Source organism: Hippoglossus hippoglossus, chromosome 8 (assembly GCF_009819705.1).
Source record: "Hippoglossus hippoglossus isolate fHipHip1 chromosome 8, fHipHip1.pri, whole genome shotgun sequence".
Taxonomy (NCBI): domain Eukaryota; kingdom Metazoa; phylum Chordata; class Actinopteri; order Pleuronectiformes; family Pleuronectidae; genus Hippoglossus; species Hippoglossus hippoglossus.
In genome coordinates this window covers 18,620,939-18,640,617 of record NC_047158.1, presented here as the reverse complement: position 1 = coordinate 18,640,617, position 19,679 = coordinate 18,620,939, and the positions used below count along the sequence as shown (strand labels likewise).

The 19,679-nt window shown below is 42.8% G+C and overlaps 1 protein-coding gene across 3 annotated transcripts in view; it reads right to left on the bottom strand.

The window, feature by feature from the left end:
- LOC117765891 (protein kinase C beta type-like) overlaps window positions 1-2,733 on the bottom strand; it is a 72,454-nt gene extending 69,721 nt beyond the window's left edge. For all 3 annotated transcript variants that reach the window (XR_004614639.1, XM_034592478.1, XM_034592477.1), the window contains exons 1-2: window positions 2,238-2,733; window positions 265-296 (exon numbers count right to left, since the gene is read on the bottom strand). Coding sequence is in view for 2 of the 3 variants with exons in the window: in XM_034592478.1 (XP_034448369.1) it covers window positions 265-296; window positions 2,238-2,422 (217 nt within the window). In the remaining variant the exon portion in view is untranslated. The remainder of the gene's footprint in view (window positions 1-264; window positions 297-2,237) is intronic.
- Between the last annotated feature and the right edge of the window lie 16,946 nt (window positions 2,734-19,679).

The window sequence follows — 19,679 nt, the reverse complement described above, 5'->3', positions numbered from 1 at the left end:
TAAGGTGAGTTAAAAAAGAAAAGACGAAAGTAAAGTGACAAAAGGTGAAGAAGAGAGCAGATAAAAAAAATCTAGAAAGCGAGCGACGAGGTATAACATTGATCTTGGAATCTGAACCTGAAAACCAAAGAAATGGGAAATGACAGCTCTCGTAATTAAGAGTGTGGAAAAACAAAAACAGAGAACAGTGAAAGAAAGTAGGCAATGGAGCATAAGTGTGTGTGACTGTGTGTATATTTGTGTGTGTGTGTCTTATCCACGTACCCTGACACTGGAATCCCTGCTTGCCAAACCCCCTGTGGAGAGAACATAAACACAAAACATGTTGAATATTGAACATTGTAAAGGCACAGACATGTGTACAGTACACACACACACACACACACACACACACAAACAAACACACGGAGGCAAATGTCAAACACTGTCTGCCATTTTTGTGCAGCTCTACAGATTTCAATCTAGAGAGCACAAATTAAACACACACACACAGATACACAATCAGTGTGGACATTTAATTATGTATGAAGAGTATAGTGTGTGTAGTGAGGGCCAATTAGATGCACACACACTGGCAATCACACACTCTCAAGACTGTTGTGTTTGGCAGGCTATACCCCAAGGCAAGAAGGTCAACCACACCTATTCAAAGATATGCTGGGATGCCTGAAGGGGCACGCACATGCACGCACACACATTCATACACATTCAGAAACACACTCAGCCCTCCTCATGCTCATAGTGTGGCTTCAAATAGATAATCTCACGGGGTGTGAAATCACTCAGCGCTCTCATTGTTCTTTTTCATTAGTCTTATTGACCTAGATGGAAAGATAGAAAGATAGACAGACAGATAGATAGAAAGATAGAAAGATGGATAGATAGATAGATAGATAGAAAGATAGAAAGATAGACAGATAGACAGACAGACAGACAATCGCATTAGATTCCCCTGAACACACGTACACAACCTTCTAGGTCAAACCATTTAGCCATTCACAAATTAAAAAGCCCGTCACAGGACTTAAACGATGGTTGTATTGGGAGTAGCGCAAAGCACCGATAATAATAAACGGGACAAATTAGGCCAACCTGGAGCCGGAAACTCATTTTATAACCCGACCACTGGGCCGTATCACTGTCTTGTAAACCCCCCCCCCCCCCAGTGGGCTGCAGGAAGACATGTCTGTACAGGTGATTGAGAGGAGAAAATGCAGAGGAAAAGAAGGAGGGGACCAGGCGGGAGGAGGTGGAAGTTGTGGGAGCAGCTGTGTCAGTGTTTGACCCGTGACAAACATGTTCATTATTCCCTCTGACTCTTCTTTTGCATGACATCTTTAATGTTATCGCACACCTGACACACACACAGCATCGACAACAAGAAGAATGAGGCTGCAGCTGATGTTTGAGAGAACTGTGCAATCCGTGTTGTTCCTGCTAGAAACTTCAGGATGTATAATACCATCAAACACTGAAGGCGAGAGCCATTCTGTCATCTCTATCTCAGGGTGGGCTGCACAGTGACTTGTCTGTACGTGTGATTAAGAAGTTTGGTGAGCAGCCACTTTGATATTATCGCACACTAGTCTGCCGCTGCTGGTTTTTGCTGGAGCTGCCCACATATCTCCCCGTGATCTGCTCTACCTGACACACACAGCATCGACAACAAGAAGAAGAAGGAGGCTGCAGCTGATGTTTGACAGAACTGTGCAATCAGCGGCAGTCCTCCCACTTCTACCTGTTCCCTGATAGAACTTAATGACATATACCTGGGGTAGGCTGCCCAGTGGCATGTCTGTACAGGTGATTGAGAGGAGATCATGTGGAGGAGGGGTTGGGGGGGGACAAGCAGAGGGAGGAAAAAGTTGTGTGAGCTGTTGTGTCAGTGTTTGACCCGTTTACATCAGAATTCTGCTGCTCGGTTATTCCTGCTGGATGCAGCCGTTATCAAACACCAGTCTGCCCACACATCTCCCTGCAGGTCTCTACCTGACACATTGATTGTTTTGAGGAGAAAATCAGTGCAGCCCCCCCACTTCTCCCTCATCCCTGCTACAACTTAATGATCCTATCAACACATGCAGGAGTCTACAGCCATTTTGTCAGGGTATCTTCTCCTTTCCCCTCACACACTTATTTATGCATCTACATCCAACATGTGACTGCCTCTCTGTGGCCTGTGGAGTGACGCGCATCAGTGCAGACATGACAGCGGGTGACCCGAGTGCGTCCCTCACCAGATGAAGTCCGTGCAGTGGCTGCAGAACGTGGGCTGCTTGAAGAAGCGCGCGATGAATTTGTGGTCCTTCACCTCGTGCACGTTCTTCTGGCGGAGGGCTCCCTGGCGCGCGAAGCCCCGCGGCTGCTGGGGTCCGTCCTCCCCGTCGCTGTTGGCCGCCGCCGCCGCCGCCGAGTCCGCCATCCTCCCGCTGACACCTGCCGGGCACCGGGCTGTGGTTCCTCTTCACTTTCAGCGAGCGACCGAGCGACCGACAGCAGGTGTCCGAGCCCGAGCCTTCGCGTGTCGTTGCTGTTGCTGCTCGCGCTGCTGCTCGTGCTGCTGTGGCTCGAGTGGAGCAGCTCAGAGTTCCGTGGGGTTTCTGCTTGTTTAGTTTCTCGGTGACTTCTCGTCGTGTTGCTCTTCCGCCGAGTGCACGAGCTGCTGCTGCTGCCGCTGCACTGCACTGCTCTCTCTCTCTCTGTGTCTCTCTCTCTCTCTGTGTCTCTCTCTTTGCCGCTTCCTCCTTTTCGCCACAGCGAGAGAGAGGGTGGGGGTGTGTCTGAGGAGAGAGAGATTGGTTTCTGAGTGAGAGAGAGAGAGAGAGAGAGAGAGAGGGGGTCAAAGTGAAAGAGTCAGAGAGAGAGAGAGAGAGAGAGAGAGAGAGAGAGAGAGAGAGAATCAAAGTGAGAGAGAGGGTCAAAGTGAAAGAGTCAGAGTGAGAGAGAGAGAGAGAGAGAGTGAGAGAGATAATCAGAGTGAGAGAGAGTCAAAGTGAGAAAGTCAGAGAGAGAGTCAGGAGGGAGTCAGAGTCAGAGAGAAAGAGTTAATTTGATTCTTTGTGCTTTGCCAACACATCACACGTCATAATGCCAATAAGCGCATTGAATTAAGAGAGAGAGAGAGAGAAAGAGAGAGAGCGAGAGAGAAAGAGAGAGAGCGAGAGAGAAAGAGAGAGAGAGAGAAAGAGAGAGAGCGAGAGAGAGAGAGAGAGAAAGAGAGAGAGCGAGAGAGATTTTCCTTGACATTTAAGTTATTTTGAGTCTGAACTGTAAAAGCTCTGATAATAAAGTGCAGTTTAATGAGTTGATCAAATGTGACTCCCATGCGACATCGATACAGTCACAGAGCTGATGGCTGCTTTGGCCTGTTGAATATTTTAGGAGGATTGTTGCAGGAATTTTTTTTTTTAATAACCTTTCCTAAAGAAATATCAACGTTGGGGGAAAGAAAGAAAACAAAAACACAGACGCTCATCACTTACAGTCTGAGAGCAAACTGAGTTACTGAGCTCTGACTCATCTTAAGATTCTTGCTCTCAAATGGATTTTGGAGAATCACCATCTGCAATTGTTGAATGAATTTTCATGTCATTAATTTTACCAGGATACATTTACGGTGTGAATGTAATGCCTGTGAAGCAGATTGTATATGTGCAGGTGTGAGTGACTGGACATCAACATAGGTCATACATCCTGGCTCCTCCATGTTAGTGGACGGGACATGGACCAAAATAACAAGTCACAGTAGACGTCACATACATTTTTCTCAAAGATGGTTTCTGTCATTTTTATCACACTGATGTACGTCTGATAAGTTTGGTTATAATCAGTTATTTGACGCTATAGAAACAGGGGGGGAATGTCTTGTTTGACAGCTGGGACTGACTCACGATTGGTCTCGTGCGTGTTGCTCGTGTGTATTGCTGAATTTCCAAGATGGCGGTGCTCGTATCTGAGTTATTTTGGCTTCATTACTGGACGGTGTGAGGAAGATGAGACACTGCGTCCCTCTTTTAAACTTTAAAGAAATGTCTAATGTGCGTCTGTGGCGCAAAGCAGGACATCAGTGCTCAGAACAATATTTATTCAAAACCGATATAGCAGTAGAATTGCTCTCCCCTCTGCTTTAAGGCCACAGAATCTAATTTTTCGTACAGTGACAACCATAGTCCCAACTGCCACACACACACACACACACAGGGGCTGTCAGCTGGCAGCCAATGACCTAGATGAGATTGATTTAGCCTGGAGACACGTAACCGTCTGTGCGGTTCACGCTGGTCTCATCAATCCTGGTTTGCTGTAGCCTCAGCCCACCAGCCTACGTTGACCTCATCCGTCTCTATTACCCTGCCCCTGACCTGCAGGGGCTCTCATACCTGCATCGCTACATAATCTGGCAGACTGTAAAATCATAAGAACACAATTTGCGACGGTAGCAGACATCAGGAGACGGTGGCAGTGATGCAAGCAGACCCTGTGTGTGTACCTGAATGGGCCTGTGTTTATGTATAGACTGTGACACAGTGACTCATCACTTGGTAAAGAAGACAAACCTCTTTCATTTTCCTCAATACACAGGATCTGAGAGTCGATGTGGACGTCCAATAAAATGTGGATTAGAGCGTTAGCATCACTAAAATCTTTTCAGTAACTGTCGCACCGATGAACACAGAGTAGGGGGGAGTTTATTGCAGACAGCCACCAGGGGGCAATCAAGACACTCTGGCTTCACTTTTGGGGAGCTATCTTGTTGTCGAACATAACTATGCAACTTTCAACATTCACCACTTTTCATTAACTTACTGCGATATTTGTCAATTCTAGAAACAGGTGAGGATCCAAATACAGATGCCACACGAGGAAAGTTCAGGTCAAGTTATTTGGACTTGCAGGTGTGGTGCACAGAGTCACACAGAGTCAAGGTCGAAAAACAAAACCTGGGAAAACTTGGAAAATGCTTGAACTCTGACAGAGAACCTGACGAGGCAAACTGAGGTGAAACGAGTTGGCACAGGTCAGGTTATCAAGGAAAGAGGGAAGTCTAGAGAGACACTCAAGGAAAGAAGTCTGAAAGGTAAACAGGAGATGATGAACTCGAGGTGCAGGTCGAAGACAAATCAGTTTCTTAAAAAGTAAGACACAGGGACAGAATCATGACAATATTACTGAAGGTAGAGCTCATTAGACTGACATGGCCTGCCATTGTTAAGTTCATTTGTTACCTTCCCTGCTGGGAGAAAGTTACATGGGAAATATTTGTACTCTACCGCTGTCCTCAATGAACCGCAATGCAATTTAGCCTGAAGACATATATGAAAGGTGGGGCCCACATGCTGTTCCAGGAAAAAGCACCTTTGTTTTGTATAGCGTGAAAATTCTCAAGTAATTCACAATTAATCACCTAATGCAGACAAACAGGCCTGTGCACTTCCAGGTACCTGGAATTGGCAAACCTAAGTGTCAATGCTTTTCAGTTATTACATAAACCTATCAATCAAATTTGGGTCATGACAACAATCTGACTTCATGCCTGGTTTCTGAAAAGCAATGTGGGAAATGTAGCGCAGGATGTTTAACAGCGAGGGTGGGGTTTTCTGTTATTCAACTAAATTTTGATCTGTAATAATATTGATATAATATTGAATGTGCATCCTTCCTTCCTCCTCTCTCATCAACATCCCTCTTTCACCTCTTTCCATCTGCTCATTTTCTGATCTTCCTGTCCAATCCCACGATCCCGTCTTCTCACCCTTTCTTTCAAAAAGGGGGAGGGAGTTGTTACATAAACCTGTTGCTTTCTTTGTCATTCACTGACCACAGAACAGTGCAGGAACCCTCACACGCTAAACATACTGTTTTAGGCTCATTATTGAGTTCACAGCAATCCTAAAATAATAATAAAAGAGATGGTAAAACACTTGTGAATATTATCACATGACATTGTTGTTTGTAAAGTACATTTTCATTAGCTGTGACTCGAGCTGGGTGTGAAATGAAGGTCTATTTGTAAGTGTAGAGACTTTTTCAAGTTGTGTTCACACCAGGTCTGCCCACTGCCTCCAGGAAATAGCCATATGCTCGCACCACGGACACAGTATCTCACTCTCTCCCACATACTAGGCTTTATTAATATGTCACCACAGCATCCGCGACCTTAGTTTATGTTTTACAGCACAATGTTGTGGATGAACTTGCCATTGGAAAGAGAAAGTGTTTTATTTAATACATTTCTCAGTGAAATGCACTGAATGAAGCTGATCTCTGTCACCGTATGTAAAAATACTATCAACCGAGCTGTGGTTAAATGCAGCTCAGGCATCATTGATCCGAAACCACAGAGAGCTCATTCTTCTGCTTTCACAGCTCATTTGCATAACTGCACTTTACCCCCTCTCTCTCACACACACTCACACAAACACACACACACACACACACACACACACACACACACACACACACACACACACACACACACACACACACACACACACACACACACACACACACACACACACTCTCTCGTCCTCCTCTTTGGCTGTGTGCTCGAGTGTGTATCCGTGTGCAGTTGCGTGAGTGTCTTTATTTTGCATGACGGTCCACATGTTTCTAGCTATGCGATTTTGTCTATGTCCGCAAGTTTTTGGACATCTAAAGAAGCCCAGGGACGGGTGGTGGTGGTGTGTGTGTGTGTGTGTGTGTGTGTGTGTGTGTGTGTTTGTATATGTTGTGGTCTGTGTAATCATGTAAAAGGCTGCAGTGGAACCGATTTTTTCCTGGATGTGACTTTGCAGCATCTTTCAGCCCCTTATTCTAAACCACAACTAGAAGCCTAATCCCTGAAAGCTAACCAAGTTCTAATCTTGAACCTAAAACCAAGTACTAACAGTTTGTCAGAAAGTGAAAGTGAAATGCTCAAACCTGAAGGACAAGGTATATATTTTTCACTTATCTTGTGTTTTAGCCACTGAAACATGCAAACTGAATGAAAGTGACTGTTATCAATTAAAGTGAGCAGGTTTGGCTTGTTGAAGTCATGAGTCATCATAAGAACTCTGCTTATACAACAGTTGTTTTTCTGAGGGTGAGATCGGCTGCTTTCAGCCGAACTGAGGGATCAATCTCAGGAGGGTAGTTTGTGTTTTAAAGTCCACAAAAAGGACTTTTTGTTAATTAAATCTATTTTAACTATAATTTACTTTTATTACAATAAGTACATTTCCAAGTATATAATATGTTACATACCATCAGTCAACAAAAATCTGATTCATCAAGACAGATACACAAATTCAGAAAGTTGAAATTTTCTGTCTGGAACAAGATGGCAATGGAGATTTTACAAGCTATACATGAAAAATAACATAATCAAATAAAATCATCAATAATTCAATCCGTGTGTATGTGTGGAGGTTCATGTATCCGCACACCTGGTGAAGCTAGAAGCACGCAACACTGTGTTTTGCTGGAGGATATCTCACATTTATTATTGTATTTTTCTGCATGTTTTTTCCCTTTTTTCTCCCCCACACTGGAGCTGCCAGTTCCCCTGCTCACTCCCACTGTCGGCCCGCGGAGGGTGTAAACAGTGTTCCTCCTCGGATGCACGTGGACTTCAGCCAACTGCTTTGTTTCACCTGTCGGAGAGAAGCTTCACCAGCAGGAAGAATTACCTGCACATATGGTTTCAGACGAACCCCCTCACAGCACAGGTTCTCCAACCACGGAGTAGGAGTTGTAAGAGGTCTGAGTGCAAAGACAAGAACATGATCCCTCACTAGCTTCCCACCTCCAACACTTCAAGTGGTGTTTGTTGGGATACTGACCTTTTCCCAGTAGGTAGATTATCAGGGTCTGTGATGACCCTGATCTGAACCATTCATCTGAAATACTATCACGTGGTGCACCACACATCCAGCAGAGTCCACCTAAAGCCTGTGGAAGACGAGATGGCACTTCTGTTCCTTTCCTTGTAGTTGGATCCAGTGATATAGACGTTTGGTGGTGACACAGTCCAAAATAACTTAAATTTAGTCTATGTTCAGTTCCTTTGCCCAATGAAAACGTTTTTTGGGACCGTTCAGACTTTCTGACCGATAGCAGGGAGGATTAAACAGTAGATGGGGAGAAAGAAGGAGAAGTGGCTCACAGTCTTCACCACAGAGGATATAAAGATTGAGCAGTGAGGATGTTCATTTGCTTTATTTGAATAAATGATGTGTGCTGCGGTTGATTTGACAGTGGCAGCCAACTTAATGAACCAGTGTATTCACATTTCATTCAAACCGAAAGTTGTCCAACAAATTGATGACGCAATTAGCCACAACCTACAAAGGGGTGATGACAGGACATTCTTTGGTGCATTCCTTCAATTGTAACGTGAAACCAACACTAACTGATCAAATGTAAACAACGAAAAACAAGGAAGCAAACTCTGGTTCGGACCTTGGTTTGGATTTTCATGTTTGTTATCTGCAAACAAAGCTTTTACAGTATCAACTCGATACGAAGCGACTTCTCTGCAGAGGTTAGTTAAACACGAGCTGCTCATTTTGCAGCTCGTATAGGACGAGGTTCGTGTGCAGGAGCAGAAAGCTAAAAGATCTTCCGTTGCATGCTCTGCCCACTCAAGAATATACATGTGCACGCTAACAATAATTGCTACACTGAAGAAATCCTTGATCCCTGCACATCAAACAGGCGATGAAAGACCTGGAAAGAAAAAGACTCATTACACGGCGTACAGCAGTGCTATTTATATGTGAGAGACTGGATCTCATGGGAGACAAGGGAGGGAGAGAGAAGTGTATGGGGGGGAGATACAGTGAGAGAAGGGGGGGGGGGGAAGCACTGGGAGAAAAGAGTGAGAAAATAGACTTTCTACCTCCAGCCTGGTGGCGATCTCCATCTCCCATCGAGCAAAACACACCCACACACCAGCACCTCATGGTGACCTCTGTGAGGCGCACTGGGAGTGAACCAAAGTGACAAGATGGCGCCCTCTAGTGGCTGCCAGTTGTAGTTCTTTTGTGGATTCGACCATGTATCTCAAAAACCTTAACTCTTTCTCTGGCACATTTTTACACTTTTGCTTTTCGATTTTATTTTCCAGTTTTTGTTTTTCATCTTTTATGCGTTATAACCGACAGATGGACACTCTTCTCCCTATCCCACTGTCTAAGTGCCCCTGAGCAAGGCACCTTACTCCCCTCTAACATCTGCTCCCCGGGCGCTTTTCCAATATATAGCTGCCCACTGCTCCGTTTGGTTGAATGTCCAAATTGCAAGCAGCACGATTGTGTGTGCAAGATTAATGTGCGACGACAGTAAAGGAAATCTTAGTGTTTTATCTTTTTGAGTGTTTTTAGGGGCAGGTGCAATATTCTACTCACTTTTATTCTGCACTATTATTCTGGGTCTTACACAATGTGTCCTTGTGGACTGTGTTTTGTGGTTTTGTTGCACAATGTACTGTTCTGCTGCTGCTGCAGCACTTCGGCCCAAGGGGACAATAAATCATATTGGGTTTGATTTATTATTTGAAAGGTGTCTAAATTCTTTTCAGCCACTAGAGGGAGGCAGATCTACGTTTTTATCCTTGACGGAGAACGATCACTGTCTGTGTAGCCGATCTGTTGAGTTGAATTTTCTCAGCCTTGAATCTGGAGCGTCACAGCTGTAATACATAATAAGCAGACTGGGTTAGAGGTGATGTGAAAGACTGGCATGTAGATATACATCTTTTTAATAACATGTTTTTACTGTTTCATTCCCATCTGGTGCGTGACAGCATGACAGCTCCATAAATGCAAGAGTACCAGACAAATCACCATGAGGTCACGAAATAATAAAATCTTAAATGAGTAATTTAATATTGACTGATTTTATGTTGTTGTCTATGTGATTAATTGCTACTTCAAAATAAGATCATTCAACGTCAGCATACGTTTACCAGTTTAAACAACTACACATCTTGTTTGAATGTCAGTGGTTTTTCCTGCTTCTCTATACCCAGAATCATATCTTATCTGCAACACCAGCAAAAACCCACATGCTTTCCAAACAGCTGCTCTGGTTCGTGAGTTATGATTTCCAATCTTTCAACCCTGAGTTCTCTGATGTGACTGATAGGAACAGGCGACACTCCCTCCAGGCTTGCGTGTTACTTTGAAACACCCAAATAAATACTGTTAAACCAGATCTGATTCTGTCGAAATAGGCCGATGTTTGTCTCTTCCTATTGTTTAAAATTGGGACGTCCAGCATTTCTCAGGAGTTCAGATTACACAAAGAAGAGATGTTTTGTTTATTATGGGTGTCACTGGGTGGATATGGTTTCCTTCAAACAACCAGAGCTTCTCACTGTGACTCACTGCAAGGGAGCAACTGTATTTATTGTCCTGGTGTTACTTGATGATGTTATAGGACATTTAACAATATTAAAGCAAATCCTGCTTCATATTTGGTCGAGTGTATTTGTACATGAAAGTCTTTTTAGTCCGGTTTCCAGCATGTTCACAGCAGCACAGTGTGTAAGGACAGTCTTGTACTGGACTCAAGTCCTGGACTCGGACCTGAGCCACTGGTCCTGACAACAGAATGGATAATTCCAGTGTAGAACTGGCTCAGCGGCTCCAGAAGCAGAAAGTACAGGAAGAACACCCTCTGCATCAGGGTTACTAGTAATTGAGGTCCTGTGATGGAGAGTTTCCTTGGAACTGGGATGGATTGTGGAGCATTCAAAACAAGAGGAGGATTCACATGAAGGGTGACGCACCATCCGGGTCTGGTGTCTTCCTTATTTTCCGATGCACATTTAACTTTGCAGCTCTGGCTTATAGGAAGTCTGTGGGGAGGGGTGATGATTGCAGGAGGTGCAGTTGGTTGTGTGATGTCCGAGATGGAGGGTGAGGGCTGTCATGGGTGTAGTTCTATCCAACTGATGGTAAAACCCATTTAAGTTATCAGCCCGTTGATGGGGGGTTCACGGTTCATGTGAAACACTTTGTGACTTGGTTTGGAAAATTTAAAATCTTTTTTACATTATTCTGTATCAAACCAATCCAGATTCCGATCTCTTGCAAAAAGGCCACCAGTGATTAATGAACTTCTCTGTCATCACGCTGTCTTTGCTTTTATCAAACTGGAATTTTTTATCAACTCAAAACCAAAACTACAAGCAAAACTGGACAAAAGCCTTCTTAGGAATTACTATCTCTAAGTTCCTGGTGTTTGTGTGTTTGTGTCGTACTTACTGTAAATTGTTTACATAGATCCTCTTCTTCTGAAATTCTTAATTGTTATAGAGAAGTCCCATTTCCTTCTTTTCGTGGCTTCATCGACCAACACAAGCTCAAACACACGTACGAACCAGCCTCACACCTCAAAGAGTCTCTGTTTTAGTAACTGAAACACTCCACATTCCCTTTTTTTTGGGGTTAAATGACCATCACCGTAATGCTAACTTCACTTTTCCTGAGTTACTGGGTAAATGAGATACCAGGAGGTCCCATTACTTCATAGAACTAGAAGTAGAGCAGTTCGTTGTTGTATGTGTGTGAGGATGTTGAGACACTGCACAGCTGCGTCAGCAACATGTCTCGGTCTACATGTTCATCCCCCCTGTACAGATACCATTTACTTTATTCTTTATCTGAAACGGGACAGAGAAGCAGCCAGCCGAGTTAGTTCCCTTTTCCAGATGTTGATTGGCAGCCTGCAGTGATAAAACTAGTACTACTACTACTACTAATAATAGTAATAATAATAATAATAATAATAGTAATTAGGCAGATTATTAAAAAAACCTTCTTAAAAGTAATATACAACCCATACAAATTCAACAAATACATGATATAAAATGTAAAAAAAAGAAAAGAATGAAAAACGTTTTTGATTATCATTCGTATTTATTGGTTATTTCTTTTCCTTTATTTTTTCCCAGCAGCAGTTGAAGGCTGCATGGAGAAAAGGAGCCAATCAGAAAGAAGCTGGTTTCATCATCTGTTTCCTAGCACCATGGCAGTTTTCACTTTCGTATTCCAAGAAAGAGAGAACTCAGACTCAGGGCATCATTTGTCGGTACCAGAGTGAGCTGCAGCCTTTTATACGTCACTTGGACAAACATTTATCCTTCAGCTATCAAATTAAAACATGTTTATGTTGTTAATAGTCATAGTTCACTGCTCTTCTCTGACCCAACCACTGTCTCTCACTACGTAAACTAGTTTTCCCAGGCAGTGGAGGGAGAACAGGAAACTACAACTGAACTCCGAGTCAATTCCTTATCCACAGAATAAAGAACCGTCATCCAAGAACTAGCCGGGTGGATATTTCAGTTTCATTCTGACAACATTGTCCTCTGTCACGCACCCTCCCCAACGCAACCTGTTCTTCTAAATTATAGTGTTTTTTTGTAGAGCAGCCAGTAATGCATTCTGGGTACTTGATGTTCTAATGTCTTTATCCTCATTGAACCCGTGGAATGTCTGCCTGACAGATTTGTAGCTGCCAAATAAGAATCTAGCGCTGTACATTTTCATCTAATGGTAAACGGGCTTGAGGCCCAACCCTCCTGAACCAAACTGCACACACTCATAAATATCAGTCCCCTAAACATGGGTGACTATTTCATCAAGATGAATTACATTGTGAGATAATCCATCAGGTAGGTTTTGCGTAATTCTGCTAACTAACCTACAGACAAAGAAACGTAAACCTCCTTGTTCTTCAGACGAGGATTAAGCGGATAAACTGAATCTGCAGGAAACTTCCCGGAGCGGTAAACTGTACCCGAGCATTATAAGATACTTTAAGATGTTTTGTCATCTGATAAACCTTCAAATTAACGGATTTGTGACCCAACCTGAAGCAACAGGCCCGGAGCCTGTCCCTTTTTCTTTAATAAAACACAGTTTTGGGGGTTTAATGACTGGTAATCATGACGGGAAATCACTGAAGCCGCGACTCAACCACACACCAATCCAATTATATCTTTACTGCAAAAGCACGAAGGCAGATCAGAGTGAAGAGAAAACGTTCATCGAATTGTGGAGATAATCCGTGGGTGCGGTTTTCACTTCCTTCAAGATTCATCATGGTTTTACACATGAAGATATACATTTTATACATATACACTCACAAGTGAGTCAAAGGTCAGAGCAGATATCATATCTTTAGTAGTAGCATGACGCAATATAAAAAAATGTGATGAGTCATCATGATTCTGAGGTGTATTTTATGATCACATCAGGATATCTCACACACACACACACACACACACACAGAGTACATATCAGTCATCCCTGAGAATGTGTGTCACCTCAGATCATTTCTTGGTACTTAACATTAAGACTCATGTACCATTTTCTGGTAGTTTATCTGAGGGTTTCTACTTTATATTACTTTACTTGTACTCTATTACATTTCAGAGGTACATATTGAACTTTTACTCGACTACATTGTATAAACTATAGTTGATATTCTTTTCTGAGGAATATATGACGAGCTTTTTGTTAAAGACATTTAATGCCAAATACGTTCAGAGGTTTTCTGTGGGATTTCTCGTGAATGATGACTACGCTCAATAATTCTCCAGAACAAACCCAGGGAAGTTCACTTGGCTTTGGTCAGCAAACACAGCCACAACAATGAATTTCCTATATTAACCAACTAACCAAACCTTTAACCAGCACGGTATGTTCAGCATGTTAATGAGAAATGAACGTCAAACAGTGACTGACTGGTTCCGCAAAAGCTGTTGATTCAGAAGCTTCATATCGTGAAGAGAAAGCGTTGGTTTTATTACTGCTGTCCGACTGGTTTCACACGTCCACTCTGGGTTTTTTTTTTGAGTAAACCTATTGTTTCACTTGCGCTTTTACTCTTATTCGCCTGTTGAATGACCTTTGTGTCCCAACAGAAGAGCCATCCCCAGCAACTCTGATTTTACTGTGTTAAAAATGCAGGAGTGAATTGATCGTTAGGGAGAAATTGTGGTTTTATGACTGAGCAGCAGGCGTACGGACGAGCCTCGGGAAGGACAAAGAAATTCTGACATGAGCGTAGAACAATAAAACAGTTTTCTGAGCACAAAGGACCATTCAGTGCCTGGAGTGAGGGACAAACAGTAGGATGAACAAGTCAGAGGCCTGTGATGAATTCTATATATAAGTATTTCTTAGTTAATTTCTCAAAAATAAGAAGAAATCACAAAAATTGGTAGAAAATAAGTTACAAAGCAAAGTGAATACGCCTCTTCTACATCTACCTACTAATTCCACAAACGTCTTTCTGTCTGCATGTGCCAGTGGTATCTCCCAAACCACTCATTTCATCGGCTTCTCACTTGGCAGGTGTATTTTAATTTGCCCCAGGAAGAGCAGTTTCTGAGTTTGTACTCTCGATATGTTCAGACTGATCAAATTTGTCATTGTGTCTTTAATCTGTGGATTTACGACTTGGGGTAAACTACAGCAGTTATCAGCAACTGGGTTAAACCAATAATTAAGCTTTTATTTTGAAAAGTTGTGAACTCTTCAAGGGTGTAAAGATTGTGTCGATGTTTCTCCTCTGAAATAGCTGAAATGTAATGTTTGAAAAAAATAACAGCAGTTCTGTAAAACATTTAAACTTATATAATAGCCACACACGTGAACAGTAATGAAAGCTAATTCTGTTTCATTTTATGAGAAACACTGACTATAAAATCTTCACTGCAGATAAACCAGGTCGGATGAACACATGGTTTGATAACTTCCCTCTGCTCCATAGAACGTTTTTAAAAAGCCCTGCACACAATAAAAAAAAGTGACTTTATACTGTAAAACTGTTTTACAGGAGGACTCACTAATGACAAGGAATAAATCTGAAGTAGCTCCAGAGCATCAACACAGGACAAGCAAAGTGTAGAACGGGCAAAGCTTGATCCCCGACTGGAGCCATCTGGTTTCACACAGACCTCGGAGAGATATTCTGAACCTCCTCACGTTTACAAGTTCTTCCCATAAACATCAGGAGTTCATGGAAGACACTTGTACTTTCACATTTGGCCAAACTGCCTCTCATGCAGAGCTCCTTTAAAAGCCTCAATCTGGTTTGTGCAAGAGATGTTTATTTGATTGTGTATTCCATCTACTAACACGGGAAGTAATTAAACATCCCTACGAATTTCTAGATCTTCCTTATAATAAGTGATAAAGATTCCCTGAAACACAGCTTCTCATTTCACCGCACTTTCACTTTCACTGCAGCAGAATTATGACCTGACAGTGGATTACAGTAAAGTCAGGATCCACTGAACCTGGATTAAACCTCAGACAGACAACTCCTCTGATCATGTCTTACATTCAGAAAAGGAGACAAAAGAAAGAGACCCCCTGGCTGAGGTTATTATAGAGGTGTTTCGGCTTCACGTCAGGAAAGCTTTCATGGTGAATTATCTCACCCTCCTTGATAAGGAGGGTGAGATAAAATGCCAAAATGAAAAATTATTAACTTCTCAGGCCTCCACTGTGGTTAATTGGTGCAAACAGAAGCCGGATATGGAGTTAGATTGACTTACGGGAAACAGCAACAAAAGCAGTGACGCTTCCCCCTGTAATTTTCAACAGAAATAAAAAGGTACACATCATAACCTCTCTACCAAACTGCCTGGTCCGGTCTTGTTTCTTAAGAATCTTTTCAATGGGCGAATGAATTATTTATTGCCGATACAGGATTCGCACTTTGGCATGTTGCTGCCATCCAGGCCTCATCCCTGCCATATTCAGCAGCAGAGTCCACAACCATATCACCGAGTACACAGCAGTCTACAATAAATCACGCCACAAACTGAAAGTGAAGACACACGCGGGTGTATAATAAAATAATTTTTACTTCCATCTATCATTGTTTTCAGAAGGACATCATATTGAAAGTAAATTCTGTTATGGAGCAACAGATCTGGCTCTTACTGTAACACCAGCGTTTGCAAGAAGCTAAGGAATGACAATAGGAAGCTAGACACTGCCTAGACACTTACTCTAACCGTTGCAATAACAACTTGCCCAACCCTAACTTTAAAGGGATGGTTCACCCAAAAATGAAAATTCACTCGTTATCTACTCACCACTGTGCCGATGGAGAAGTGTTTGAGTCCACAAAACACTTTTTGGAGTTTCAGGAGCAAACAGTGTTGCAGCCAAATCAAATGCAATTGAAGTAAATAGTGACCACTCCTTCAAACGTACTAAAAAAAGAACATAAAATGCCTCCATGTTGCTGCTGTGGTGTCATTCAAAGTGACTGTGAGCCTCGACATTCAAATTCAGATTCAAATGCAGTTACTAGGAGGAGGATAACAGCAGAGGTAAGAAATGGATTCTAGAGTTTGAGTTTCTATTTTTCAGACTGGGAGGTGCAGGGAATTCTTTGCTGGAACGACACAGGGCGCCAGAAATAACCAAACGCCTCAGAGACGGAAAAAAGTTTCAATGTACCTGACACAGAACCACACATGATGACACACCCACAGACACACAGGCCCCATCCATCATCATCATCATCATGGCATCTGTCTGTCGATGCAGTTTCAAGCTGCGACAGGAAGAAACTAAGTGAAACACCATCTGATATTTTGACAGCTGAAAATTGCAGGTCTTCAGTACAACTTCCAGAAGTTACATTTGTCAAGAAAACCACAGCATCGCAGCCTTAGCTCACTCCTGCAGGAACCTCCTGAGAAAGAGTGCATGTGCCACGACATGTTCAGGAGATTTAATCTGTTTATAGTTCAGATTATAATGAGTAGTCTTGTCTCATATCTGCAATAGTAAAAAAAAAAAAGAGTCCAGCTAAGCTCGTATGGTTTACAACAAATGTTCCTGCAGGACAACAAGGAGCAGACATGGATTTCCCCTGCTCTGCCTCTTCCCTACATCTGTAATCCATTGATGAACCCTGCCACACAACAGTAAACAACAGTTCTGTGCGGCCACTGCAAGAACAAGTAACGTTTCATGAATAAAACTGATCCTGCAGCTTTGTGCATGTCTACTTTTTTACTGCTCATGCATGCATTCAACATATCTTCTGTCCCGATTCACGCATGAACCGCTGCATCCACACATATTCTCAGGATCTGCAATCGGACACATGCACTCCATTGTGTGGAGCTGGCTATGTTTCAGTTTTCTTGTCTCTCTCCCTGTTTCACAGAAATGAAACTTATGGGATATGTGCACACGTGAGCTGAGTGCATAACAACATGCACGCAAAAGCAATGTTAACATATATCGTATATTTGCAATGCATGCAAGAAGTACCAGACAGAGGAGGACCAGTGGCAGTATTAGTGTGCATTTCTGATCAAGCTCAATCGCCTCACTACCATGAAAACAGAGACTTCTACAGCAGCACAGCCCCCCCCCCCTCCCTCCATCGCCTCACTTTCATCTGGCAACACTGATCTGACTGCAGTGTGGTCCAACTATGCATTTTAAACATAGCTTTTCACATTCCAGTGACTTTTAAAATAGATACGATTACATTTCAGCCCTCTGGGATTATTCTCAAAGCTGCCGACCGGAAGAGTACTTTCTGATACAAGCTATAAACCAGCGTTTATTTATAAAGTGAAGTTAGGTCTTTATAAGGATATCCTCGAAAGTAAAAAGTGATTTAGTAAAGCTATAAAAATGAAAAGTTGTTTCACAGAGAGATGTGAGATCAGCGCCTGAAAGTAAGTAGACACGTTCACCTCTGTGAATCCCTGCATGTTTTTATGTTATTACTTAAGGACACACTTCCAAGTTAGGATTCACGTGCACACAACAATAACAGACCCACACCAGTGCAGGGGACACAGCAGGGGTTGTAAGTGTCTGCAGAGGCTCCATGAGGGAGTCCAGGTGCACATAAGTGGCACCATCAGATACACAGAGTGGAACTAGTTGAGTCAGGCCTGAAGAAATGAAACTAACGTCCCACTCGTCTCACCTGTCTGTCTGACTGTTCCTCTTTTAGCCCAGCCAGCTGACCACGGGGCTTTAACTTTCTATTCATCCCTCTCTCGATTTACTCAAACTGGGATGCTGTTGACACTGTTCGTCATTTTCATTTCTCCTTTTTTCTTGTAAGAAAGCTGCACGTGACGAGAGTGTAATGCAACCAAGATGCTGCTGGAGAACAAAAGAGCCTTATTGTTAACTAGTTTACTGCTATTTACCAAACCCATGAAACGTTTGGCAGGAGACACCGATGAAGTCATTTACACTGGTTTGCTGGCCACACTGCAAGCAGATGTACTTTATGGATTATGCACACATGCAGTATTCAAACACTGGAGAAGGTCTGGAAAGATGAGCCTAAATGAAATCAGATGCTTTGTCAGTTTCCCTTTGCATCACATGCCGACTCTGTCAGACAGATGTAGTTTTTAAAAAAAGAAAGAAGCTGAAGTGAGATTTGAAACATTTCCATCATGACTGTTTTCTTTTTTTTTTTTTTTTACGTGACATAATTAGAAATCACCTAAAATAGTCGTATGACAGCAGAGCGGTTCAGCTTTACGTGAAACAGTGTCAGAGCAGAGCAGACGAGAGTAACCACCGTCCACGTAAAGAGGAATAAGAAAAACACTATGATGTGTCATCTGAGGAAACTTCATCAATTCTTGAAAATATATCCTCAAAATGGGATTCACAGTGGGAAATGGGTCCAAGTGGTAAAATCCAAAATAGTGAAATGATCTGATGGGATGACGCAACAGTGAGAGTTAATCATTTATAATAATTGAGTTGTTCCCGCTTGTAGATAAGGGTCAACTGAAGAACCACGTGTCCTCGTGCTTTATTAATCACATTTTAGCCTTTTGTAACTCACTTCCCTTTAGTCTTGTACTTCTCTTCGTGTTTTTATATTATTTGTACAAGATAATGGTGCAAAAAGTGGAGCCTCTAACAGGAACATGTTAGCATACGACACACTGACTTTACGCCAACGAGTACAAGTAGAAACGTGAGAACATGGGGGACGAAAATATGGAAAACCGTGCAACCAGAATGTCACGTAACCTGAGGAGTACAGCAGGACAAAGACGAGAGGCGAAAGCAGGAGGGTGCAGGAACTCAAACACATTGTCTATGGAGGCTTAAACATGGTGGTTGAGCAAAGGTGAAATTGTTTTTGCAGATCCTTCATCTGAACTGCAAATCTGCAACAGACTGACGCCAAGGGCTGACATGTGAGACCTTTAACTTGATCTGTCACCTGATATCAACACCCACCCCGAGCACAACCTGTGCTTCTGTCTACACCACCGACTGACGTGTTTAACCACTTATTTATCAATTCAAGGATCTTTTCTGTCGCTGCTCGCACGGGACCCCCCCCCCACCTCTCTGGGACGAACGGGTAAAAATAGATCCCCCGACTTCGGACTCACGTTTAAATAAATGAATCCCAAACCTGTCACTCGTCTCGCCGTCACGTGGCGTTTTCTATGGTTTTCTCGAGTTCTTATAATAACAACAGCGCAAAACGAAATGAAAGAGACGCGGGAGTGTGCTCTCAGTTTGGTTTCACTTTCTATTTAGAGTAAATCAGCAGCTGAAGTGGCTGTTCGAGGAACCGACGGGGGTGGGGGTGTGGGTGGGGGGTGGAGCTTAGACAGTATAAAACCTCGTGAGATGTTTACCTTCCCT